The 27,484-nt window shown below is 39.0% G+C and overlaps 1 protein-coding gene across 4 annotated transcripts in view; it reads left to right on the top strand.

Moving 5' to 3' along the window:
* The window catches only part of LOC310717500 (nuclear factor of activated T-cells, cytoplasmic 1-like), a 64,591-nt gene extending 46,472 nt beyond the window's left edge, over window positions 1-18,119 (top strand). For all 4 annotated transcript variants that reach the window (XM_083525639.1, XM_083525641.1, XM_083525642.1 and 1 more), the window contains one exon: window positions 15,198-18,119. In XM_083525639.1, coding sequence (XP_083381765.1) covers window positions 15,198-15,253 — 56 coding nt within the window. In that variant the 3' untranslated portion in view covers window positions 15,254-18,119. The remainder of the gene's footprint in view (window positions 1-15,197) is intronic.
* The last annotated feature ends 9,365 nt before the right edge of the window (window positions 18,120-27,484 follow it).

The following is a 27,484-nucleotide window of genomic DNA, read 5'->3' as shown; positions in this document are numbered from 1 at the left end:
GGTGGGTGTGCAAAGCCTTTAAAATTGCCCACCACTCAGCGCTGTTGCTGACTCTTAGAGAGGACAAGATGTTCAGAAGCGAAAGTACACGTTATCTTCGCCGCTCTCGATTTTCCCTATCTGAACTTCTTGCAGGGTTCAGCACACCGAACGCGGTAGCTTCTTCGCTGAAAGGATCCAAATAAACAAGCTCTTATCCACTCAAGTGTTGAAGGTTGGTAGGTCCAAAGCCAAGGCACTGAGGACGCAGGGAACATTTTTCACTGCTACTTAAAATCAAAAACATACTTCTTTGTCTCCCTTTTTTTCTTTTTTTCCTCGCTATGTCTAGTACTTGCGTAATCCAGAATGCGGTCTTCAAACTGGGCAGCGTCCAATAACAGTTTTCGTTGGGTCATTCCCTTTCATATTCACAGCAGTTTACAATGCATGTGGCACAAGAAGTAAAAAACTTTAGGGAGCATTTAAAAAACAGGGGTGTGGGGATTTGCATCAGGCTCGTTTTTCTTTACTAATTAAGCAATAAAAAGCTGGACGAGTTGCCAGTGGGACAGGAGTGACTTCATGCCCATCAGCTGTGTGGGCTTGCATGCACTCACTGACTTACTATCAATTTTGCCGTTTTTAGGTTTTCAAAATGGGTGGCTAATTTTGAATCCATGTCTTTTGTAGTTCGGGTTTTCGGGATCTGACGAGGTTCTGGTCATGTGACCAGGACTAATCAGGGTGTCAGATTCACTCCAGCTGTACTACAGATTTGTCTTGTCTTGCCTATAGTCGTCTGATAGTCGAATCACGTGTATGTGTCAGGGGGAGTCGCGACGACGAACTTGACACCATGAAGTCGTAAAACAATTCCTCATAACATTATAAAGCCACAATGTACAGAATCACATAAATATATTGAAGAATATTTGGGATTGATAAACCAAACAACATTTACAAACAACTGCGGAAAGACCACTCTGTAGACAGGATTTGCATTTCATATGCCGGCAAATCAAATTAAATAGATCGCCTGTACGAGCGTGCTCCAAGTACAGCGCAACATTGATGCACCAAAAAATAAAAAATTGAAGTACAGAATTAAATTTGAATCTCCCAGACATTGATAAATATTTAAATCCCTGCCACCGAGATGCTTCTGTGTTGGTCACGGATCATGGAAAGTGCAACTTAAATCTGTCACAGGGGGGTTGGATTTATTCACACACATTAAAAATATTTTTTTAAAGTTTCTTTCTTTTCACATTTTTGATTACAGCATTATCATAATAAGCTGAATATTAACGTATTCGGAACAAAATGGTAGTTCTATGTGAAATCAGACATTGAGCACCCCCATATAAATAAAATGGCATGATCCAGGGATCGTAGCAAGATTTGACTGTGAGATTAATGGTCGAATCAGGCTCCTCCTATCGAAGCATCAAATCTTTGACTATTCGGGGTCACCCCTCAACCCTTACAGTCTGCATTTATATCAATAGCTTCATTGTACATCTCATTGAGAAAAAGCTACATGGTTTCCTTGTTTATGCCTCATGGTATGGATATGGATCTGATCTAAGACGGCATATGACAGTCGGTCAGGTACCACAAAGCAGCTTCGGGTTGGTTTGACCTGGTAAGGTGAATGTATCCATGATCCTTTTGCTTTTTTAACACTAAGAGATGATCATAAATTTTAATAAGTCTGACGGTACTTGAACCCTTCCTCTGGCCAAGTTGTGCACTTTCGCAGACTCCCTCTTCATCTCTACTTCTTTTAGTCTCTCCTAATGGAGCAAGGGTCTTAAATTACAGAGGATCCCTCTGGCCCCCCCGTTCTCCCTCCCCAACTTGCGGCTTCCCTCATGGAAACTTTGACGCGTTCTGGCAGCAAGCCCGGGGCAGCAGGACTCCATTCGAACCTCTAATGATGATTGAGAGTGCGTCCGGCCCATGCTGAAAATTGCTGAGTCGCTAACTTTGTAGCATAGCGCTTTGGGATGGGGTTAAGTCTTGCATTAAAGGGGTGGAGGTCACAAACATTTTGGGAATAACCAGGTCTAGAGCGTCTGCAGGGAGCTTGAGACATGGCCCGAGGCAAGGATTCAAGCTTTTACAGCGTGCAAACTTTGACCTCTGTGGCTTGGTGTAAGAGGGCGGAGTTAATAGAACAGGAATTGGGTCTTTTCTGGCACAGGGCCCGTAGCCTTTATCGACAGGTAAAACACAAGGGTTTTCTTTATTATCCATTAACAAAGAGGACTCAGTTTGGGGTTGAAAGTTTTTTTTGTTTGTTTGTTTTTTTGTAGTTGCGATGTTTTTGGATTACGAAACGCGAAGATGAGCAAACCGCTGGGAAGCTACGTTATTTTTTCCGACAATTACCAAAGACCAAAACAGTGGCCGCAGAGGGCTTTTGGGGTTAGTTAGATGGCTAGGAAGGCAACCAGACTGTCAAGAACAGCACATTTCATGATTTCAGTCATTGGAAATGTAAATCTAATCCAATAAACATACAAAGCCAGTAGTGCTTTAGGTTAAATTTCCTCAAACGTCTGCTTTTGTTATTATGGGCTATGGACAAACACTCTACAATTTATGACCTGATTCATTTCTGGTTGTACTAACATCCATGTCAGAGACAGGAAATGAAAAAAATACAGTCCTTCACAGTATTTTTTTATAGCATGGAGCTTGCGTAAATATGGAAATAGTCATCATGAAAAGCAGTGTTGCAATTGTTCATTAGATAATTGAAGGTTATTATGGACTAAGGCAGCTTCTAGACTGAAGTAAGTCAATTGCTCTTTATTTATCGATTAAATTGTGATCAATTGAGACCATAATCTGCTCGATCTACTCCACAACATCTAGTAATCAGATCAGTCTGGTCTCCAAATGTCTGGGTCCAGCTTCTATTTCATTAATGATACAAAACTTTTTTGCTAATTTTATGTCTCTTTTAATTATTCTGTGTTAATTATTCTTACCCTAATCCATCTATCTATCTATCTATCTATCTATCTATCTATCTATCTATCTATCTATCTATCTATCTATCTATCTATCTATCTATCTATCTATCTATCTATCTATCTATCTATCTATCTATCTATCTATCTATCTTTTTTTCAAATTAGTTCCCTATAACACATCATGCCATGTTTTATTGTTTAAATAAGGCCTTCATTACATAATCAGTGATAAATATTACAGCTGCTTTGCAGTTCGGACATCCTGACACTTGAATTTCAAGTGCAGTTCTTTGGATTTATGAATATTTTCCATGTAGTAAGCGCTACCAAACGGATTATATCTGACAATCTCTGTTGTTGGAGGCTGTTCTCATTTTGTACTGGACCCAACAGCATGATAAAGACTTGCTGAAAGTCTCAGTCAGTGGTTGCATTCTGGGTCTTTGAAGTCATCGGAGGACTAAAGTGCTTCATGATGATGTTAACAGTCTCCCAATGTTCGCTCTGACCTCATAGCCTTCTCTTTCTGTCGCGTGAGGCTCGTTTCTGTGGCCCGGCTCGTCCGTCTCATTCCGAGCGGTCCAGTTGCAGCCGCTCCGTCATTATCTCTGTGCTCGAGTCATTCCATTGGAATCCGTCTGGTGTGTAACGACGTCACTGTCTAAACAAATTGCCTTTTTTTTATGTCTGATGAGGAAACCTTACAATTAAAACCTGATTTATTTTTTTAAGGTCGTCACGGTGTTCTTTAATTCTCTGTTCAAAATATAGCAGGCTCAAAGCACTGGATGCGTGAATGATTCCTCCTGCGTTATTAAGTATTAAAGTTTCAAACTAAAAACATTTGATCTTGGCTCCTGTCACAGAGGGAGGACGCAGGATCGGTGTGTGGCGTGAGTTTATGTGGTGGAGGTTTGTGTGTTGGTACTTCTGCGCTCCTGGGAGGGGGTTTGAGAGTTGCGGCTTGGCTGGATAATCAGGTCACACTTAAATTTATAGCCTGAATTCACCCCGTTGGGGTTTTTTAGTGCACCACACACTTAAAAGCTTCATTCACTATTTATAGTAATTGTAAGTAATTATAAGTAATTGTGCCACATTGCATTTTAAAACAATCGAAATTCACATTTGATCACTTTTCCCATTTACTGTCAGTGCGTGAAAGTGTCCCGTGGTGAAGGATGTCAACAGGCGAAGCTCCTGCAAGCTGCAAGGTTGAGGGAAACCAGGCACTTTGCTGATCTTGGCCTGCATCCGTCCCTCTTTGCTTTCTTTCTTTTTCTCTCTCTCTTTCTCTCTCTCGCTCTCTCTCTCTCTTCACAAAGAAAGCCCAAGAAGGAAAGCGTCATAAACGGAAAAAAAAAAATACATTTTTCCCCGTAGCTCCCGCATCTGGCTGTTTCTCGATTTCAGTAGAAAGAACCACACACAGTACGTCCCTACCGAGATCTCTAAACGTGGGGCCCCGAAACAGAGCGGAAGGAATTTTCACGGCTCAATTTATTGCCTTTCTTTCCTTCATCATCTCTCAGCCAGAATGAGAGAGTTAGAGCTCTTGGCCGCAAGCTCACCAAGACTTACAGAGCAATCATGGGACGCAGATAGAGAAAGAAAAGACCGATACGGACACACGAAACAGCGTTATCTAGACAACACAAAGACACGCAGACACACTTAATCACACATATGGTCAAAAAAATGGCAGGCAGACTGATAGGAAAAAGTGTGTGTGTGGGGGGGATCTGAGCTCTGGCTTCAAACTGCGTACAAGAGACGTGGGATTTCCACCTGCTTTTATATCTGATTCATTTCGCTTGGATGGAAAAAAAGGATGAGGCAACTTTTAAATAGCAGGTGAACTTAGATAAGAAGGCATGGTTCTTAAACACCCTATTTTATACTCAGCGTGTCCTACTACTGACTCCATCTAAGGTACCCAGGCAGAAACTCCTATAATGAAAGGAAGTAACATGTGTACATACTCCTTTTTCATTCCTGTAGTAGATGGAGTGAGTGCGCTTCAGTTCAGTGGCTTCGAACAGCACTCGTTTGCAGTATTCGGGCTCCCTCGTGAATCATGGCGTGTTTCAAATCCCATTCAAGCCTTAGACTCGTAAAAGTGTCCGCCGCACATATGTTGTACTTCATCTCGTTTCCACTTACGTAACTAATAACTCAGTGAATATGGATTACTTTTATTTCGAGCCGGGATCATTCCTCATGCAACTCTACAGTGCTATAGACAGAAATTAGCTATATTTCGAGTCGGGCCACAATCATGAGGGAGAATTTAAGCATCATTCAAAATTTTCATGGTTCTCCTGTTTTTTTCCCCAATAGTGTTTGCATTTCATGGGATAAGATCATTGTTTTGTTTTTTTTTATGATCAAATCCAAATTTTTAAATTTGTCTATTTAAATAATGGCATTTCTTCAAATTAAACCTTTCAGTCCTGACAGGAATGAGTTTATTTATAAAAACATAATGGATAAAGGTTTGGCTCTTTGCATTTTAATATAAAAGAAAAAAGAACTGTGGAAAATTGCTGTGGTATAGAAAAAATAATATACAGTAAGATACGAACTATAGAAAAAGACGGACGAACGGACGGACGGACGGACGGACGGACGGACGGACGGACGGACGGACGGACGGACGGACGGACAGACAGACAGACAGACAGACAGACAGACAGACAGACAGACAGACAGACAGACAGATAGATAGATAGATAGATAGATAGATAGATAGACGGATGGACAGATGGACGGATGGACGGATTTTATACTTGTCGCATGTATTTTACAGCACAGTGAAATTGCTGGGGTTTTTCCCAAACTTTGCTAAAATTGTTTAGCTGTATTTGGATGCCGTAGCAATTTTCCCTTCACTTGAACTAGGAAACCCAAAGCTGTTCTAGCATAACAACACATCACTCCTCACATAACCTACATCAGTACCTGACATTACTAACGATATTATGACTGAATGAGCCAACAGAATCTAGTGCAACATCTTCCCAGAAGAGTAGAGGTCATTTTAACATAGCATTCATAGCATAAATTCATAATCCAAACTCTAACAATGCAGAAAATCAGACCCACGTCCTCATCCGCATTGTCAATTAACTCAATTTTGAGTTGTTATTCGCAATTCTTCATCTTTGTTCTCATGGACGTTAACAGCACTGCAGTCGTTGCAGGGAAATCAGACCGGTGAGGGACGTTGTGTGCTTTGAGGCTTATCATTGGTGTTTATGTTAAACCTGCAGGACTTTTACTGGAATCACACTCACTGCCCCTGCTAAGGTTCTCAGACCTTGAGCCCTGGAACGTGAAGTGATATAAAAGGTGACGAAACCGCATTGCTGAATGCACGGTTGTGATTTATGCACGCTGCATCCATGCTGTATGTGTTTGGACTTGAGAGAATTGCGTCTACTCTTGCGTCTCTTCTGTATGAGTTATGAATATGTCTGTGCTGTGTATGTTTTTTTTTTTTTTTTATCTCAGTACGCATAGTGTGTGTGTGTGTGTGTGTGTGTGTGTGTGTGTGTGTGTGTGTAAGACTTGGAGGAGATGCTCAATGGACCCTAGTGAATTCTGATCGTTGTATATTGCTTAATGGGTATTTCAGAGCGTCCAGATGTAGGAGCCATAGAAGCATTTAAAGAATTCCTGAAAAGGGGTGGATGGGACCATGGAGTGGAAAAGCCAGCACAAGAGGGATGGGATTTAAAGGGATGGGGAAACACTAGCAGATGCGTTTGAAATATGCCAACCTTTTTAAAAAACCTTGACTGTACAGATTCGGCAAGATTCTCATTATATTTTTTTTCTGTTATATGTTCCACCACCTCAAAATTGAAAGCGTTTTTGGGTCCCATTCAATAAATATTGTTTATATTGCAGGTTGTATTCCGCTAAACCTAAAAAGTGTAGGTTTGACAGAGGTGAAAATAGTACCCTGAAAATCACAATTAAGTAAAAGTAGTGATAACTTACTCCAGTACAAGTTAAAAAAGTCACCAATTTTAATATGATTTGAGTAAAAGTCTTTGAGTATTTGACTCATTTTGGACAACATTCTTAACATCGATACACATGTTAGTGAAAAGTCAACACTGCATTAACCAAGATCAACACAGCAGTATCTTCAACAAGCCAAAGTAGTAAAGCAATCTTTAAAAATGATTCTGTTGATCTTCAATTAACAACTAAAATTACAGTATCATGTCAAAAAGTGGAAGATCCATTAACATTAAATGGACAAAATAAAAATAAAAGCAAATATTTAGAGCTGACTGTGATTTGATGCACCTCTCAGTCTCAGAGAGGGCCAATATTTTTAGTCAACTTCAATGAAAGCGGGTTCTTTCTAAGTTTTCGGAAACTATTCTAGTTCTTTTAGGACTGAAAATTAGACCAGCAGTGCAAAAGATTCGCTCACAGGCAGCAGATGCAGGTAGGGGAGTGTTATACCTTAATAATTAATATTATTATTATTATTATTATTATTGTTAATCTTTATTTAATATTGCGTCTTTAAAAGTTGCATCTCAAGGTGCTTTTATTAAAATTTGAAATAAAAATAAAATAAAATAAAATAAATAACTGAAATAAGCATCACTGATACATCCAAAATATTAAATAATATAAATATAAAATTAAAATCAAGTTTTAAGAGCAGATTTAAAAACAAGTACAGATAAAACTGCCATGCATATTTTAATTAGCAACGGTCATTGTCAATAAAATTATAGAGTAAAAAATACATACCGTATATTGAATTATGAGCATTATAGAATTATAGAGTAAAATTTGCTTACTCAGATACTCAGTAAAACTAGAAAAGTAGCCAAAAAATTACATAAGTACAATAACAAAGTACATTTATTTAAATACTTTACACCATTAAGGTTTAAAAGATGCTTAAAAGAAACTTTAGCGCTAACTAGTGAACAGTATTATAAGATTAGCTCTGCTAACATCTCACTTTCAGCTCTATTTTTATAAATAAAGGTCACATTGCCAGATTTCAGAAACGGAAGTCACAGGTTCTCTTTCTTGAGACATGATGGAATTGACATGGAATGAAGGTAATGGTTAAAAAACGTTCTCCTGATTGCTCTCCATGTGATGGTCAGAGACCAATAAAGTGCACACTGATGTAATCCTTTTGGACACCCCAATGACAGCCTGTATATATGTCTTTTATATAAGGAGGAAAACTTGAAAGCGATTTTAAATCTGACATCAAGACTGACAGGAAACAGGTGATGCAGCGTACAAATCCCGATGTTAGAAATCCCGTTAAATACAGCCGTGATAGTTTCAATATGCGCCTGCCCTTTTTTTCCCACAATATCTGAATGTGAGATGACGAAACTCTCTTTGCAGCTCGGCTGTCCAGCTCGAATTTGTCAAACGTTGCTTATCAGATGAGTGAAGAACATTTGTCCTGGACCCGCACAAATGCAGACGTTGTGCACTTTCATTTATTGGGGTTAAAACACCTGTGCTCACAGTGTTGCCCCATGTACCCCATGATGATGTAATAGGCCAACTAGGCATGAAAGGTAGTCATGGTTTTTGCATTTAGCCAAATCCTTGTTGTGCTTCAGGAAATGTGTGTGCAGCAGAGCAAATTGTAAATCATTTCTGCACATCTCTGATTAGGGCACTGGAGAGCAGGCCTAACCATGTAAACACCCCTTCCTCACACACACATACACCATCCTTGGGGATGCCACCCGACACATACACCCTGGCCTCCCGTGAGACAGAAAGGAAGTGATTGCAGGAGAAGAGGAAGATAGCAAAGAGATGAGGAGGAGGGAGGAGGTGGGGAGAAAACAAGAGCTGCAGGGAGACAAACGGAGGCTTGGTGGATCAAAGGGAAAAGAGGTCCTGCCTCAAAACGGAGCCAATCCAAACAGCCATTGTTGTTAGATTAAGCGTCTAATTTTGGCGACCGTGCCTTTCTGGGTCTGCGTAGGCAGAGGCACACTGGTAGCGGGAGTTTGTTTTTCTTTCTCTCTTGTCTGGGTCGAGTAGACTCGCGTATCCCTCGGGGGTTCCTCTCTCACCCTGGCAACAGTTGTAATTGATCACGCTCGAGGGAGCCTCCGAACTCACACTTCAAGATCAGCTTCTATCATACAGGTGGAGTGCCAAAGCTCATTGCTTTATCTACTGCATCTGAAGTACATAAAGGATTGTGTAAGAGTCTTAAGTGTGTGTATAAAGCTGTGAAGCAGGGGGTCCACTAAATGCCAAGAGACATAGCATTACAAGCAAAATTGTCAATTTCAATGGATTGTAGCAATCTATGGTTTTGTAGATTTTATAAGAATAAACCTTTGGTAAATGCTTTTACATTTTCTATCAGTAGCACAACTATTTTGAATGCATTATTCTCTGAAGGGGAAGCATTACATTTTATATAGTACTTACTGATCTGCCTACCAATTATCCAATAATAACGTTTGCCAAGAGTTTACATTTGATGGACCCCTAAGATCAGATTTATTCCAAGAACATTAGTTCTTCACATTCATATTCGATCTGTTAAAGTTTTCTAATTCTGAAAATTCCACCAAAACTTTCGAGTTAGCATGCTTAATAGATTTGCTCGTTTCAAGTTATCAAGCTCAATAATAAATATGAATTTAAGTTACTCAGACCCCATTACTATTTTTTTCTTATAGCCACTTGAGGATAGTAGTCAAGTCTGCCACAAATTCAAGACCAGGACTGACTAAGATATAGTTAAGACAGAGTTTAAAGAGGTCCAGATGAAAGTCAGAAATTAGGAGTCAATGTTTTCTTTAGGACAATGAATTACTTATTTTGCAACTTTGAGCATGCACCAACATTGGCATTATAGCTATAAACATTTGAGACAAATACCATATTTAGAAGAACCAATGCCCAAGGTGTGGACAAGTCCAAGCACAATTGCCAATCTGTCAGAGAAAAGTCCAAGTTGATACAGAAAACCAAAGTCCTACAGCGTACCTGGAGATTCATGGACCATGCTATGAGAACCACTGGTATGAACATCTCATATGTTTGTTAGAAGCAAGCTGGGGTAGCCAGGTTTATTCCATGGTCATACGGTGCCTTCCTATGCCACCCGTATGGCCATGCCTCTGACTCAAGGCCTCTCAGCTGTCAAAAAGTAGAAGTAGTCTGGAGAGACTCCTTTAATCTTTCCCTCTCTCTCTCTATCTCTCTCTCTCTCTCTCTCTCTCTCTCTCTCTCTCTCTCTCTCTCTCTCTCTCGCTCTCTCTGTCTCTTTCACAGTGGGACATAATGGGGATTTGAAGGGTTTCGGCAGCTGCTGCCAGGGGTTGGTGAATAACACACCAGAGTTTATTCAAAGCCATTTTAAAACAAACTCTCCCTCCTTCTGTCTGTCCCCCTGCTGTCAGCCTCTGAGCTGAATGCTTCCACATGGCCAGCTCAGGCTTTCCAAATCAGCCGAGTTTTTCTTGATGGGGCATGCCGTCCGTATACGTTTTTTTCCCTTCTGTATTTATAACTGCAGTAGACTAATGACTGATCCAGTGGAATTTTTCAGCATGTGTGTGTTTGTATTCTTTCTTAACCCCGTCTAATGTCTTTCTCTATGGGGTTAAGGCAGGAGCTTGGCATGCTAGCTCCCTAGCTGGCGCGACTCCACGCGTGGGAGGCTGCGAATGGCCCATTAGCGTTTCGGCTGAAAGCGAGAGCAGATTTGATATTGTGGGGAAACAATAAGTAATATGTAGCAGGAAATTCAATTGCCCTTCTCCTACAGCATCAAATTCAGAGTTAAGCTTCCTTTGCCAAATCAATTTCACGGGCGGTTTAAACAAGGTTAGAGCATTTCTGTGAAAGCCGCCCTATTGAACATATACAATTTCAAAGCGGGATATTGTGATATTGCAATCATGACAGAAACATGTTGTTGAATTGCACTAGGTATTCAGTCAAGAGAGTAAAAATGACAGTTCTTGACACTTGCAAATTATTGACAAGAAAATAATTTTAGTTAGAGCTTCATATAGTGCTGGTTGTTTATTATAGAATCCTTCATTTATTACAAACGCTGGCCCGTGCCTGGGGGTCAGCATCTTAGCTGCTGAACTCATCAGACCTGATTGAAAAAGCTGGTCCGGAATTAGTTTCCCCTCGTGCTCATCGTCACAGTATAAGATTTCATGCTAAATATCATTCAGGCATGACGGCCATCCATCTCACACCAAACAACACGCTCTTTTGGAAGTCACTCATACTTAGGGTTTCCTGCTTTTTTGATTGTGAGCATTGATGGTAATAATATGAATACAATAATTTCAGACATTAACTGGAGGACCAAATGCTAAGCTATTGCATAACTAGATGTTCTGGAGTAACTTTCTGCAGGATCTGTTGTTTTTTTCTTGAATCGAACATCGCTGAACTGTCCTGTCAAAGTTACTTCATTGCCCAGACATGCTGCATACCAAAGTTGGGTTGCCTTTTCAAGGTCAAGTCATTTAAATGCTAAGACATACATCTTAGCCAGCCACATTTTTTCAAACTGCTGATAATGCTACCTCACAAGGGGCAATATAGCACACACGGAAAAAATCACTATTGCATACACGACACTCTGTCATCACTAGTCAGCTTAGCTGAAGCTCCTAAATAAGAAAAAAAAAAATTGTACTGTTTCTTGAATGACATTTAGCTACATATCCGATTGTTTTGCTAGCTTGGTAGAACTAGCAAGTCAGATTTAGCTGGTTGTACCAGGTTTCTAACTGTAACCACAGAACACAGAACCACACAACAAACACAAAATGAGTATATAGAGAACTACATTATGACAGAGAGACAATTTAAGATTGCTTAGAAACTATTGATGATTGGTAACCGCTTATGGTATTTTTTTTCCGTCACCGTACCCAAACGATGAATAATCCATAACGGAAAGTTGTGAAATGACGTCACATGGGTATTGACAGGAAAACATTGTCATATCAATACGGGTTGTCGGTTTGTGAAAGAGCGTAAAGCCGGAATTCCTGCATTGTGTATTTTTAGACCGGCGAACGTCAGTTGCCAGTCAACGATCCGTTGCATGGGGAATGAGATTAAAATATGCCTTTAACAGGACCACACCCAAAAGGAAAATCAGGAGGGAGGGGTTGGCTGTACTCCCTATACACAAACACACGTGTATATATGTGTGTGTCTGTGTGTGTGTGTGTGTGTGTGTGTGTGTGTGTGTGTGTGTGTGTGTGTGTGTGTGTGTTGGCAGTGCCCGTATTCCAGGCTGGGGCACTGCAGGGAAGATGCATGTTTTAATAAAGCACCTTCTGTGTTCTGTCACACTTCGAAATACTCCGTCTGCAACCAGCCATGCCTGCTCCCTTGCTTTTGTTGGTGTCAGTGTAAGTGATCTGAATTTTAGTCTAGCAGCTTAAAAATATAATAATGTGAAGATATTAGACAGATACAGTGGAATTAAAATTACATTTTAAAAGATAAATGGTCCAAGGGTAGACCCCTGAGGTACATCGAAGCAAACAACATGATTTTCATTACAGTTGCTAAGCTGAAAAAATTTATTTTAAACATACTATAGTTTTACAGCTAGTGCAGTTAAGGTAATGATATATTTACGATAACTACATGTATATGTATAACTATAGCTATATAGCCATTAATATAGCTAGGTAACAAGACTGGTTTATTTCTTAGCCAGGCTTAGTCTTTGGATTTGAATAGAAATTCTCAAAGGTTTTAATAACATTGAATCACAATTAACGGTCTATACTGTAATGCCAAGACTTTTAACTTTTGAAATTAATGTCAATGCAATTTACTTCACAGTTGATTCTCGTGTTACGTCCAAACACCCAAAGCTCAACATAATTATTTATTTATTCATTCATTCGTTTAATACAGAATGTTTTTTCTCTCTAAAACTGTTAATCAAGAGAGAAAGACTATCCACACTGTGTGGATATCAAGCCTGGTGGTGGGAACATCATTTCTTTAAATAAATTCAACATTGCAGGTCATTTTGTGTAGATTCTTGACATAGTAACTTATCCCATCTCATGTATTTGTTCTAAGTCTAAAGCAACCACCGGCTACTTTTTAATGCTTGACATTATTACAATGCATTGCATCAGGTGGGCTTGATCCCAAGAGTGTATTCCACACCTCAACATCCAACCAGTTCACCTTCTTTTGCCATTACAAACAATTCACTTTACAATTTCTTGTGTGTACTGTATTTGTTAATCAACAGGTCATATTAATAGAAAGCTATAATTAGCCGCATAGGAAGAATTGAGGTTTAACAGTTTACAGCATCCTGTTTCAGTGGCTTTTTAAATGGCAGATGGTTGATTAAAGGCCTCTGGACATATTTGCTGGTATAAATCAGTCTTTTTTTTCCAGCTTGTGCTTAATTTTTGTATGTTACAGTGGAAAAGCTGATGGCTTGGAAATGGAAAGTATTAGTTGATAAAGCAAAACAAAGCAATGTTGTGGTTGCTGTGTAGGTGTGAAATTTTCAGAGAAAGCCCGACCGTTAACGCGACTGACAAGACTGAAAAGGAAACGAGCACTCTTCCTTTTTGCAAGAAACCCCTTTGTTTTTACGTTTAGAATTCTTTTAACGCTCCTAACAATTTTTTTGTTACCTGAGTCTTTTTTTGTTTTATATGTACAGACATTACAGCTTGATCACATAATTGTGACGGTTGGTTTGTGGTCTACTTTTTTTGCCACTGTGTGCAATGAAGAACATGGTTTTGGCATGTTAATGCCTGTTTTGCTGCGAGCTGTGGCGGGCACAAACAGCCAGTGGTGTTGGCTCAGCCTGCACTTTTCCACTGGGACTCCCTTATGTAGGAAAACGAGTTCTGGGCATCCGTATGTGTGTTTTTATATGTGTGTGTGTGTGTGTGTGTGTGTGTGTGTGTGTGTGTGTGTGTGTGTGTGTGTGTGTGTGTGCGTGCATGTGTGTATATACCATTGCTGGAGAAGCTGATAAGGCATCCTGGTGGTCTGTGATCATAAAGGCGTGAGTTATAATCCACCCTGATTATGTAGCGTGGAGCACAGCTAGATCTTCCTGTGTTCATCTACTGGTGGAGTCAGTGTATCATCAAACACGCTTTAGACAGCCATGATCTCAGGGGTCATCAGGGATCACTTGGGGTCAGCTAGACTCTCTGTGTAGTCACTTCCTCAAGTCCAGCCAAAGAACACAGAGATAAGGCCACTCTGAAGTCTGAGCGTATGGGAAATGTGCGGGTGCTTTCAGCAAGCCGGTCCAGTGCTTCCTAAGCGCTTGTGAACGAGAATCTACGTTTGACATCATTTGACAGTAATAATATATCTTTAATACTACAGTCTGGGATTGCTTAAGTACTATTGTGCAAGTTTGGCTTCTTGAGTATTCTGTCGTTAAGCTTGGCCAAAAGATCTGCCACAAACCACATCCCACTCCTCTGTAAATGAGCAAAACGTTACCATGTGGCTGAACATTATGGAGTGGCCATGTTTGGCTGCTGAACATTCATTTCAGCCCATTGGATCTACCTCCGAAAGTTATGCGGATCATACAAGAGTACCACTTAATATAGTTTTCAGTATTTATTACTTTATTATTTTGCTTATTCTTATCAAGCCAGTCTGTAGATGAGGGTGGTGCCATCCAGGAAGAAATCAGGGTCAGCAGGCTAGAATGGTTTCCTCATACCATAAAGGGGACCAGTCAGAAGAATTACAGTTTGGATTTGCAGTGATGTTTTCATCTAAATAGAAAACCAGTAAGACCCTAGTCCCACCCTTTGGGTTTCTATTGGCTCACAAGTGCAGGAAATTTCCAGATCAGATTTCACCGAGATACAGTGGATGAACGGCTACCGGAAATTAGATCTTCATGTCCCATGTCCTCTAAAAATTCTTACATTGTTGTATTAATTACTAAAAAAGGCATTGTACTCTGAATCAGAAGGTCACAAGTTCAAATCCCAGCACCACCAAGTTGCCAATACTGGGCCCTTGTGCAAGGCCCTTAACCCTTAATTGCTCGGTTTTAAGTCTCTCTGGAAAAGGCCGTGTGCCAAATGCCGTAAATGTTGCGGTTAAACCATGATGTTGTCATCTCTACTGACTAAATTTAGCTTGTTTCTATTTCAATTTAAAACATGTCTCTGTTTCCTTCTGTCTCCACAGTCAATGAGATAATCAGGAATGACCTGTCCTGCACTTCCTCTCACAGTCACTCCTAGATGGCCATGAACATGCCTGACGAAAGAAGGGACCAAGATGTCTTCCCTCTGAAGCCACCCTCAATTGGACAATCAAGTTCTCGCATTTCGAGGAACTTCTAACGTGGACAACATGATGTCATGTTTCACATGAAAGGCCTTAAAATTAAATAGTGTAAAACAAAAAAGCACCAGTGGAAAGCAGTGACTATTTGATTTGTTGGTTGTACTTCTTCTTCTTCTTGCTCTTGCCTTAAAAAAAAAAAGAACTGCTCCTTATGGTCGACAAAGATCTCGCGATGACTTTCATCTCCTTCTCTTCTTCATGTGTGTGCGTGCTGGTGTCCAGGACAAACGCTGTCCCAACAACATTTTGTAGCAATCAGTCCCGACTGTTTCGTCACGCCGGATAGGTTCTGCAGTGCCTTGCTGCATGTAAAATAATAATAAAAAAAAAAAACAGGGATGCAATTTCAGTTCATCTTCTTCCTTTTTTTATAATTTGGTCTCTCATTTGTTTACAGTAAATATGAAAGGCTGGAATGTGTATATGTGTGTGGAAATGTGTGAATAAAGTAAACCTGTGTTTAGACTGTTTTTTTACACCATATACATATAAAGATGTTGGTAGATGTCTTTGTATAAAAACCATATGCTTGCTGTATATATATGCCTTAATGAACCTTTATCATTTCCAGTGCAGTGCATGGTCTCATGGTGAAATCAGACCACCAATTGGACTACCTCCCCAATTCTGCTTCTACTCCAGAAATATAACAAGAAACAAAGGAGTTACACCAAGTTCGACCAAGAATCACAGGATTCTAGCTGTAAAAGAAAAGCAATTGTTCCTCTGGTAGTGCTCACTAACCACTTTCCTGGAGATCATGGCTCTATCCCTTGACTCATTATAACCAGTTAGGCTTCAGTTACTGACTGAAAACTAGCTAATATTTGAATATAGTAGTAGCTGTGTGTACATGCTAAACGTTAGCACATCCCTCCTTTATCGTCATCAGAGCTAATTTGATGATTTTATAGCACAGCACTTGCAAATAGTCCGTTCTGATCGGTCAGAGGTTGTTGAATTATTTTCTATACCGATACATTTCAGACAGTGCAAAGTTTTTAATAATGCAATTGTTCCAATCAGGTATAGTTTCTATTGTAACGTAAATTTTATATGGTTGATGCATCAACTATAAATGAGGTTTTAAAAAAAACGTATGTATTTGTTGATATTGTGACTTTTTTGTAACTGTGAGAAAATTGTAGGCGTATCCAGTGTGAGTGTTTTGTAACAGACAGAAGTAGGGCTCAGGGGTTTTTTGCAGGGTATTTTATAATCAATAATGTCAGAGGATATAAAGAAAAAAAGCCTGATGAAGAAAGAAAAGATATTTACAGCTGCTCAGTGGAAGTGATAAAAGTAATCAGGTGTCTCATATCCTTAAACATACCTAAAAACATTATTATTTTTTTTGTCCTTCTTTGAAAAAATGCAACAAATGGTTGTGAAGTAAGTGGAATAAAAACCCTTCGGAATGTGGGTGTGTTTGGAAAATGAGGAACATGTGACCTCATTGTTTATTATTTCGTACAACAGCACAATTGTCACGAATTATTCCTTACTTTGGATGAACGGCATGTTCATATTAGTTGCCGGTTGACTTGTGTACCGATTTGTTGAAATCAGGGTTGATCAGAGGGAAATATGGTGTCATAGGAGGGTCAATCATAAATAGTGCAATGAAGTGCAGTTATAAATGTAAGGTTGACATGACGTATCTGAGGCTTTTTGTTTTAGTGACCCAGGATTGAACCAAGTGGCTTGAGTTTATGTACAGTGCAGGACTGCTAATTAGCTTGATGTCTATTAGCTAGCTGTCAACATTGACAGAAAGAGAGTATCTAAGCACCATGTTAAAGTTAGAAATAATGCTCAGTGTAGCTGCTTGAATAAAGTGTGGATTAGCCAAATTGGGACGGATCTCCAGCGACAGGGTTTGTGATCACTCCAAGGATGCTGTCCCTGCAAACAAGCAAATGCATCCCCGCTCTGTGCAAAAACAAACTCATTTTGTTGTAATTAAACCATTTGTGCTCTGAGCTATCATTTCTCTAATGGGACTCCCCCACCACCACCACCCCCAGCACCATCACACAAAACACTAGAATTATATAGCAACGCCTGTTCTCCTTTAACAAGCGTACAGCAATATTTCTAATCGAATGGAGGTTGTTGTTTTTTCCAATGGAGACCGAGACCAGCAATAAAAATGACGTGAAGACACCAAAGGATTTGTTACGTAATCAATGTTTTCTATAATCAGATGTGTGTCCTTAAAGATGAAGGAGTGGACCTTGTTTGAGCACCTTGCCTCATTGGACAGATATCCTGCTCCCAGTCCTGGCAACCCAACACTTAGTAGCCATGTTATTTGTGTATCAATCCTCGGGCATGTCCAGAACTTCTTTGCTGTGTCCAGGCCTGGAACTGGGAACTTCAGAAACTTTTAGCATACCAAAACAGAGAGGTCTGCACTCAAACGAAGGCTCACTTCTCTTCTAGTGAAAGATGTCTTTCGAACGCATGCACTTAATATCGATTTCCAATGTTACGTTCATTATTGTGATACAGATACTTTGGGATACTTTGCTTCCTGTTGTATATGAACGCATGATCGTGTGCCTTATTCTGCTAATCTGTCAAACGAGCTGATTGTATTCTTCATCCCTAAAAGCCCCTCCCCTGGATTTAGGCACACAGTGGATTCAATCTTGTATCTTCTCTAATTATAAAATATTTATAGAAATCTCAAGGGTATTTTATGTATACAGTATGCTTTCTGCTAAGTAAAGGAATAAAAAAAAATTATTTAAAAGATATTTTGTTGCTCTGTGTGTTTTTTCGTGTCTCGATATGTTTAGCTTGATCATCTGAATACATCAATAATGCAATGCCCTAACATGCAACAGTTACCGTATCAGTGTAATGCTCCAATAAATTGTCCGTATTTGAATTTATACCCAAAGTGTGTGTGGCCTAAATCTGTATTTAATTGCCAATTTTCCTGAATCTAATAGTGAAAAGAAGAAGCATCCTACACTATATGGACAAAATTATCACGACTTGTCATTTTTCCAGCCATATGTAATTCTTCACACAAAGTTGGAGGCACACAAATGTATCAGATGTCTTTGGATGCAATAGCATAAAATTTTCCGTACAATTTGAACCAGGAGACTCAAATCTGTTCCAGCATGGCAATGTCACCGAGCACAAATCCAGCTTCATGAAGATATGCTTAACATGGATTGAAGTGAAAGATCTCCTGCTATAGAAATATAAACCCTATCGAACACCTGTGGGATGAATGTGAATGCTGGCTGCACCCCAGGCCTCCTCACCTCACCTACATCAGCTAGTGCATTAGTACTTGACTTTACTAATGCTCATGTGGCTGAATGAGCACAAATATATACACACACACACACACACACACACACACACACACACACACTCTAAAATCTAGTGAAACATCTTCCAAGAAGAGTGGAAATTATTATAAATATATATAAATGGTGACTTAATGAGGAATGGGATTTTTATAAAGCACATCTTAAGGTCAGGTGTCCACAAACTTCAAATTTGGTTATTACTCTCTCTCTCTCTCTCTCTCTCTCTCTCTCTCTATATATATATATATATATATATATATATATATATATATATATATATATATATATATATATATATATATATATATAAAAAGTCTAGACACCACAACACCAAAATAAATTTAACCAAGTTTTAGACAAAATATTTTCAATGAAATTTTCAGTTTTAATTAAAAACAATCAGAAATATGGAAAAAAAATATATGATACAATACAATACAATAATCTTTTTTTTACAATAACCCAATTGCATAAATATCCAATAATCCAAATGCACCAACCGCATTAAATTTCATGTTCAAAAGCATTTTCTTTTTAGTTTCATCCACCTAAAGTTGCTGAAAGGTTTTAATCAGAAGAGGGATTTAGAAGAAGTTTAAAAACATTTGATGTACCATAAAATAAAAGGCCATCATTTAATTCAATTAATTTTTATTTTTTGAGTTGTTTTTTTGCAATGGACATTGTCTCACAAAAGCTCTACAGCGATAAAGCAGATATAAAGTTGTACAAAAAAAGTCTAAGTTTAGTGCCTATAAGTTTTTTCCTTATAATAATTAAATTATAAAAGTTATAAAATGTGTCTGCTTAGTTTTAGTTTTATAAAAGTTTATCCCTAATGAGCAAGCCAGTCTCTGAGATGGTATGAGGAAGAAACCTTGAGAGGAACCAGACTCAAAAGGGAACTTGATGGATCTTTAGGCTGTTGATGTGGAAACATCCCCAGCTGCTCAAAGTGGTCTCCAAATGTAGAGAAAAAATAATATCAAAGCAGTAGACAAAAACATATCAGAGATGCACACCATATTTGACTGATTATTAATTATTTCATGCATGCAACAATATTCATTTTTGATGTTGGTCACATGTCTAGGTTGTGGTGAATGGTGGAAACTTCTACTCATAAAAAAACTCAGATGAAACACTACAAACCATGTGACAAAATTTACATTTCCCAAAAGTACAATAATTCCATATTTCCATGAGAAAAAGCATCAAATGGGCACATCACCGAAAAAACACCAGCACTAAAGCATGGTGGTGGCAGCATCGTGCTTTACGTTTGCTCTCCTTTAAACCAGATAAAGAAAATCATGACTAGCTACAAATACTGTAGTAAATTTTTGCATGACAGTCAAAACACACTTCGGGATCAATAAAGGAATGGCTTATATATATATATATATATATATATATATATATATATATATATATATATATAAATTTTTATTTTTAATTTTTTTTAATATAATTGGCTAAGCGCTAGGCCTGAATATAACAAAAAATTTAAAAATATTGGCAAGTGCCATTTTTAATTCTGATCCAATTAAAGTGGTGGAAAGAAATCAAATTGTTGGCACAGTGTTAGTTTAGGTTTTTTTTCCTTTAAATTTTTTCACCTTTTTTTTTGCATGTGTAGACTTTTTATATCCATTATATCAGTGTTTGTAAATCGTTTATGTTAAAGCCAGACATTTTTCATTCTTCAGTATGATTTCAATTAGCCATAGTGAGTCTCTTGCAGATCTCCCAATCTCTCCAAATCAACTCTGATCACTGATGGAGTAAGAGCGATTTGTCCCAACAGTATTTCCATTCTGAAGGATTTGCCATGATTGAATAGCAAGTATTTGGATTTTTTTTTCCTTTCTAGCTTTGCCTAAGGCTTTGTTTCAAAAGATCTACTGATTACAAAGCTGAACCGGATAACTTCTGGGAAAGTGATGAATCAAACAAAGTCAAATCTGAAGGATAAAGCTGGATCAAGAGTGGCCTTTTTATCCTGTTGTACGTGGTGTTTCTTGCGGTAGGTGTGTTGCTAAAATGGGGGACATGCCAGCAGGGAGCGAACTGGGTGATCATGGGAAAAACCATGGGCACGTTGCCACGGGACTCTCTTGTGTACCACCTGTCTGTCCTGCAGACTTTTTCCACTCAGCCATACTCTAAAGCAGCCATTGTCATGGTGACAGAAGGCAGGCTTGGGCAGCGCTCTCCCCTACACCCGCTGCATTCCAAAAATAACGTCTAGTCCACTATTGAATCACACTTTTTTCCGGGAGCTAAGTTCAGCTTTTAAATATAGATCTGGATCGTGGGTTTTCTGAGGTTCTCAGACGTTTTAAACTTCTATGGTTCCTCAACCCTGTTCCTACATCACTCAAGTTCAAATTTGGTCGAAACCAGACACAGGTTTTTTCTGTCTTTAAACTCTTTCTTGATTCTGAACTATTTTCATTTGACAACAATAGTATTAGTCAATAAACAATAATATTTAATTTGGGGATCCAAACTTAAATAAAGCACTAGAAACCATGTGGCAAAATGTTCTATAGTCTGATAAGAACTCACACACAACCAAGCTACAACAACAATGAAGCATGGTGGTGGCAGCATCATGCTTTAGGGCTGCTATTCTTTAGTCAGAACTGGGTTTTATTTTACACCCTTCACCCAAAATTCATTATAAGCTTCAGATTGTATGGTCAATATCTTATCTCACTGGCTCAATGCTACGTTTGTTATCTAGATATAAAAAATATAGGTATGTTTAAAGTTACACTATGTTGCCATAAGTTTGCGGACACGTGGTCATAATTATTTTATGTGCTTTTTGAGCATCACTGTCCACGTAGCAGGTGATCCTCCATTCCAAACCATGTAAAAACAATTTCGTTTGTATAATTTTTTTAACAATCATCAGCTTTAACCCTTCTGTCATGCAACTTTAAACCATCTGCTCTGCTGTCTGAATGATATGAACGATATGAACGATCTGGTGCATGTGCTAGCTGCTCTATACTGTAGCTAACCATTTTTAAGCCATTCCACATCCCTGGAAAAAAAAAAGTCGCTCGCACAAATCACGTTTAAACGACACATTAAAAGACACTTTAAAACACAAAGCCGTCCAGATGTCATGGAAATATCCGAAACGCAACGATTTTTCCATCTGTTAGCGTTCTATTTCGTCTGCACTCTGTCAGTAAACGTGGAAGGGTTTGAGTGTATGATGAAATTAAAAGAAAAAAAATAAGAGTGGTTAATAATGAAAGAAGGTCTCGCTGTTCGCATTAGCATGAGTTGGCTTGTGCTAGCTAGGACAGACTAACATTTAGCTAGCTAGGAATAAATTAGTTGTGTTCGGATTCTGAAACCTGATTGGTCAGAAGGTGACGGGAGCATGTTTGTTTTTCCTTGCTAAATCTTTTTTTGATCTCATCTTCGCTCCACAAAGCATCAGCTGGGAACAGTGGTGTTTTCACCTGCAATATTGATAAGCGCCGGTGTGTTTTCCAGCCTGAGTATTTGATTACAGCAAGCTTTTCTCTTAATGGTTTAAAAGCAGCGATGAAGCAGCCATGGTTTGACCGCGCACCATCAAGCACAGACTTACTGCGGGTCCCGCTCAGCGTTAGATATGAGTGCTGGACCACTCGAGAAGCTTTTCAGCTGTCCGCACTCCTCACTCCTTACCTCATTTCCTCGGGGAGAAGCCGGAGTGAAGCCAGTGTCCATCTATTCATTCTAATGAGGCCTGCTTATTGATTACAGGGCAGGGAGGGGGCTGAGAACGAGTAATGACCCTTTATTCTCTTCTGCCTGTCAATCAGGCTGACAAAATACACTCAATGATTCCTCTAATGGACAGCCAGAGAAACCGACAGACCTCGCTGGCACCTCAAGACGCTGCGCTACGCTCTGCTGGTTTCGACGCAGATTGACAAGAGATTGACTCCATAATTTGTATGAACACACAATCCAAATTTTTCATTCGCTTCCAGCATGATTTGATTTAGAAAGTGGTGTTTGTGGATCTTCAATTACATTAATTGTATATTAAAATATTACTTATTTATGGAACACATGCTCAAAAAGTTGCACTGGGTGATGGATTTTGCATACTCATTGAACAGTCATAATATTTTTGTTTGAATAGAATAAAAAAATAGTGTTATTAATGTTTCTTAAAGAAAATTGGCTGTTTTTGAAACAATGGTCGATCAGTGATTTTTTTTTGAGAAAACAGTGGTGATCAGTATTTGGTTGTTTGGGAAGCAATGGTGATCAGTGATTGGATGTTTGGGAAGCAGTGGTCGATCAGTGATTGGTTATTTGAGAAACAATGGTTGATTATTGATAGGTTGTTTGAGAAAACAGTGGTGATCATTGATTGTGTTATGAACGGCGCCGAGGCCTACAAAGTCCGAAAGGGATGCCGAAAGGTATCGTCGATATCCGTGGTTCTCCTGAGGCGAGGCGCAGTCCACACGATAAAAACAGAGTTCGAGAGTTCTCTAGGCACAACGTGCAATAACGGACACCCCATAGTGGAGCCGAGGTCCTTAAGTAGGCCTCGTGAATGAGGTTAAGGTGTGGATTGTTAGTAACCAGGAAAGGTGCTCCATTTGGGGGCGGGGCGCCGAGACCAGGCGAGGTCTGTGGAGCCCTTGGTTGTTTGAGACAACAATGGTGATCAGTAATTGGTTGTTTGGGAAGCAATGGTGAGTAGTAATTGGCTGTTTGGAAAACAACGGCAATATGTGATTGGTTGCTTGAGAAAACGATGATATTCAGTGATTTATTTCGTACAGAAGTCATTTTAAACAAACCAGCAGAAGCTGACATTATAAACATTTAGCAAATTCACCTAATACAAGTGTTTATCTGCACTGATGTTCTGTCATGGCCTAAATAAACATTTAACAAACAATCTGTCACTTAATTACCTTTCTAACCTTTTTAACACCAAGCTCATCAATTCAAATCTACTGATTTGTCATTACCGAATTTCTTCCCTATTCATATTCTCTGCTTACTCCTCTCATATTGGACATTTTGTGACATGTTCTGAATAGCTCCCTGGTACATCGTGCTTCATCTAAAATTGCGACAGGCCTCCAAGGAAGCATCTGTGCAGTTTGTGGTGCAGTAAACGTGGAGGAATTTCCTACTCTGACCACAACTCGGACATTCTGTTTCATGAAAATCCCTACAGTTTTTCATGCAGCACGCTGCACATTCATAACAGCAGCTTATTATGTTAACAGAAACTCGGATTTTTATTCCGTGTGTGTGTGTGTGTGTGTGTGTGTGTGTGTGTTTAAAAAAAAAAAAAGAAAGAAAAACCTCAGACCTTATTAAGTGCAGGAAAGTTCTGAGCAGGCTGCAAACATGGCAAGGAAAAATATGACTCATTTCAATATTTTGATTAGAATAGCTGTGCCACTGTAGTGAAATGTGAAAATCAGTTCAGCTCAAATTCTCAAATGTTTCCCGCAGAGCTTGATTCAGTTCACTGGAATTTAAATGAATGTTCTTGTATACAAAACATATATAAAAGTACAATTTTATAACTACAATGCTCTCAATAAAGCAGTGTTTTAATGCTCTGAATCTCTTTATTTGTATTTTAAACCCTAAGTGGGTGTGGTCTCGGACAGTTCCTCAACCTCAGCTACATCGCTCGAAATCGTATCGGCTCACGTTTAGTGAAATGTTGTTGCTTTTGATTCTGTTTAAATCCTCCACACACGGTTATTATTTCTTTGTACCTGCTTGCAATATTCGCAAACTAATTATATTGGTTTCCCAAAATATTATCAAGCTTGTAGCATAGTTTAAACCATCTCAACCCTGACCAGGAATCATCACAGCAATGCAGCAATGATTTATGTTATGATATCAAGTTATCAAGTTATGATTAAGAGAAATCCATTTTCAGAATTTTTTAAGTTTTAGACGTTCTAATCAGTGATCAGCAAGATGACTAGCATTGTGGAACAGATTCTGGTATTAGCATGAAGACTGAAGAATAAGCGAAATCTTATTACTGGGTAAAGATATTGATGTTAGGGTGATTTGAGGGTAAGTGGTAGCTCTGCGGTTAAGGATGTTGGTTACTGCTCAGAAGGTTGGGGGAGGCTCAAGCCGCAGTATCGCCAAGCTACCTCTCTTAGGCACTTGAGCAAGGCCCCTAACCCTCTGTGTTCCCGGGGTGCTGTATCCTGGCCATCACTGGGATATGTCAAGAAGGAATTTCACTGTGCTGTAACATACATGTGACACGTAAAAAGTCACTTTTTTACCTTCACTAAGGATGAATGAAGAAACGCTGTAAATCATACACTGATGCATGTTCAGGTTCATATCTGTGGGTTCTCTTTGTCCTGCAAACTTGATATCTTGCCTACATGAAACCTCAATGCCTTGTATCTGTGTTTTGTATCAAGTATTTACATGGATACTAAGTAGAGAAGAAAAGCAAGGGTTAAAGGAAGTTACTCAGCAGCCCCGAACGAGCCAAACCGCAAAAGCATCCTGAAATGCGTACCTGGTCTCTTTCTCACTGTCCAAACTCACTCCAGTGAACACTTGTTTCGTGGCTCTCTTAGGTTCGAGAATGCCCAGGTGACGCACATTACAGGCTTTAAAAGCTGCATCCTGAAAAAAAAAACACAACAAGGAGGAGCATTAGGCATCTCTGATATTGATCGGCTCATTCTGTCGGGCCTCAGCTGAGGCGCTAGGCTGAGTGGCAGGGCCCGCGGGTCAAGCGGTCAAACCATGAGCTCATTTTCACTCTGCTCTTAAAGGAAAAGTCACATTAAACATGTTCAGACTGTAATATTTGTTACCGATAAGAGTGGTGTCATTTGGGGGTGTATTATTTTAGACTGTCATTATTGTTCCTGTGAGAAGTTGGCGTCTGGATTGATGTCTGGGTCTTAATCAGCTCCCTAGGTCGCTTAGAGCTCAGGACCCTCAGACACTGTTGACTTAGAATATCTAAGGTTTATATGTCATAGATTTGAGCAAATCACAAACATTTCACATGTCAACCTTCATGGTACTTCAAACTAGAACATATGCTAGCTAGTGGATCTTTTTTTTTAATCATCGAAATTGTCAAACAAACTGTATATAAAAAACAACAAATAAAGTAAAAAACTTTAACAGAAAATTTCCTGAGTGGTGAACCAGGGAGTTGAGAGGTTAAGATGGTAGTAGTTATAAGTGTCAGTCTTTTATGCTATATCCAGAAAAAAATATATAAAAAGCTTATTTTATTTTTCACTATTTATTCCATTTAAAGCAATGATTAATAGTAATTCAATGAGAAATCCACATCCACACTCGAAATTTCCAGAAGTTCTAGTTGGCGATCTGCAAAATGACTAGCATTGCGGCACAGATGGTGACTTTAGCATTATATCTAAGAAATTAGCTAAATGTGTTTCACACAAGATCACTTTCTGGGTAAAAAAATATTTGACATAGGGGTCGTTCGGTGCTTTGTGTATTAAGGGTTAGCATAGGAACGACGTGAGCGGTCATGACGTGACACTATTTAGCATTACAGCGCTGTTATTTGGTGATATGCAATAGCACTTTTTTTTTTTTATCTATTTTATTTTATCTATACAAGTACCAGTATTTTTGGAAGCTATTACTATTAAACAAACCACAATTTACTGAACTTTTTCAAACTGTCACATCTTTCTACATTCCTTTCACATCTTAGTTTTTTGCAAAGAAACAAGTTGAATGGGATCATTTTCCGCCTTGAGACTGTTTCTTCTCTGACTGATTAATTCTCCTTCTTTTAAAAATAACTCCTTACAGAAAGTCCAGATAACGCAGCGATCCCAAAATATATAACTCAGTTACAGAACTCTAAATTGTTTATATGATGTACAGAGGCAACAAAATCGAGTTCCGTTTCACATATGAATAAATATAAAACTTAAAATAAGGATCGATCTGTAAAACGTGAGGATTCATTCTCTGGAAACTACACTAAAGCATCAGATGCGGATGTTCCAAAGTGGTATGTTGGTATTAATGATCAGAAGGGTGTATGTTCAAATCCCAGCACCTCCAAATGGTCACTTTAGTCCCCTGAGTAAGACCCTTCACTGTCCACACTGCTATTGACTTTACATGCTTGCGTCTGTCAGGATCTATACAAAGATTCATAACGTACTGAGTCACGAAGGTGCTTCGTTTACCGTTTCTGGAAGACTAATAAAAAACGCTTCAGGAGTTTCCTCATTGGCTTCTAGTTCTTTCTTTCTTCTGGAAGTGGACATGACATTCCCAGACCTCGGACATGTCAGATACCGCTCAGATTAGCACACTCATTGTGTAACACCAGGTCCAGAGTTTAATAATCAGGTCTACGTGTTCCTCCGGTGTATTTAATATGTATGTTTTTGTAATTGAGATCACAATCAGCGAATCGGAGCATATGCCGAGATAAGTGAGCAGACAGATGAGAGGAAAGAAACTGAGAGAGATACAAAAAAAAGCACATCTGTCAAAAAGGTTGAACAATAGGTAGACCAACAAAAAACCTCTCACATGCCTGAAACACTGAAAACAAGATACTTGTATTTTCACTACAGCTAACTAGCTAACCAGAGTAAGGCTAATTAGCCACTAGAGCATTAAAACCAAGGTCCGCTAGTCAGTCATGAAAGTCACAAACATGTCCATGTGTTGATTTTGATTTAACAAAGTTAGCAAACTCATTTAGCCGGGATAACAACTAGGACTTGTAGTTGTTTA

Source organism: Silurus aristotelis (assembly GCF_946808225.1).
Source record: "Silurus aristotelis genome assembly, chromosome: 22".
Taxonomy (NCBI): Eukaryota; Metazoa; Chordata; class Actinopteri; order Siluriformes; family Siluridae; genus Silurus; species Silurus aristotelis.
Note: the sequence above shows the minus strand (reverse complement) of the source record. Positions and strands in the feature narration are given on the sequence as shown.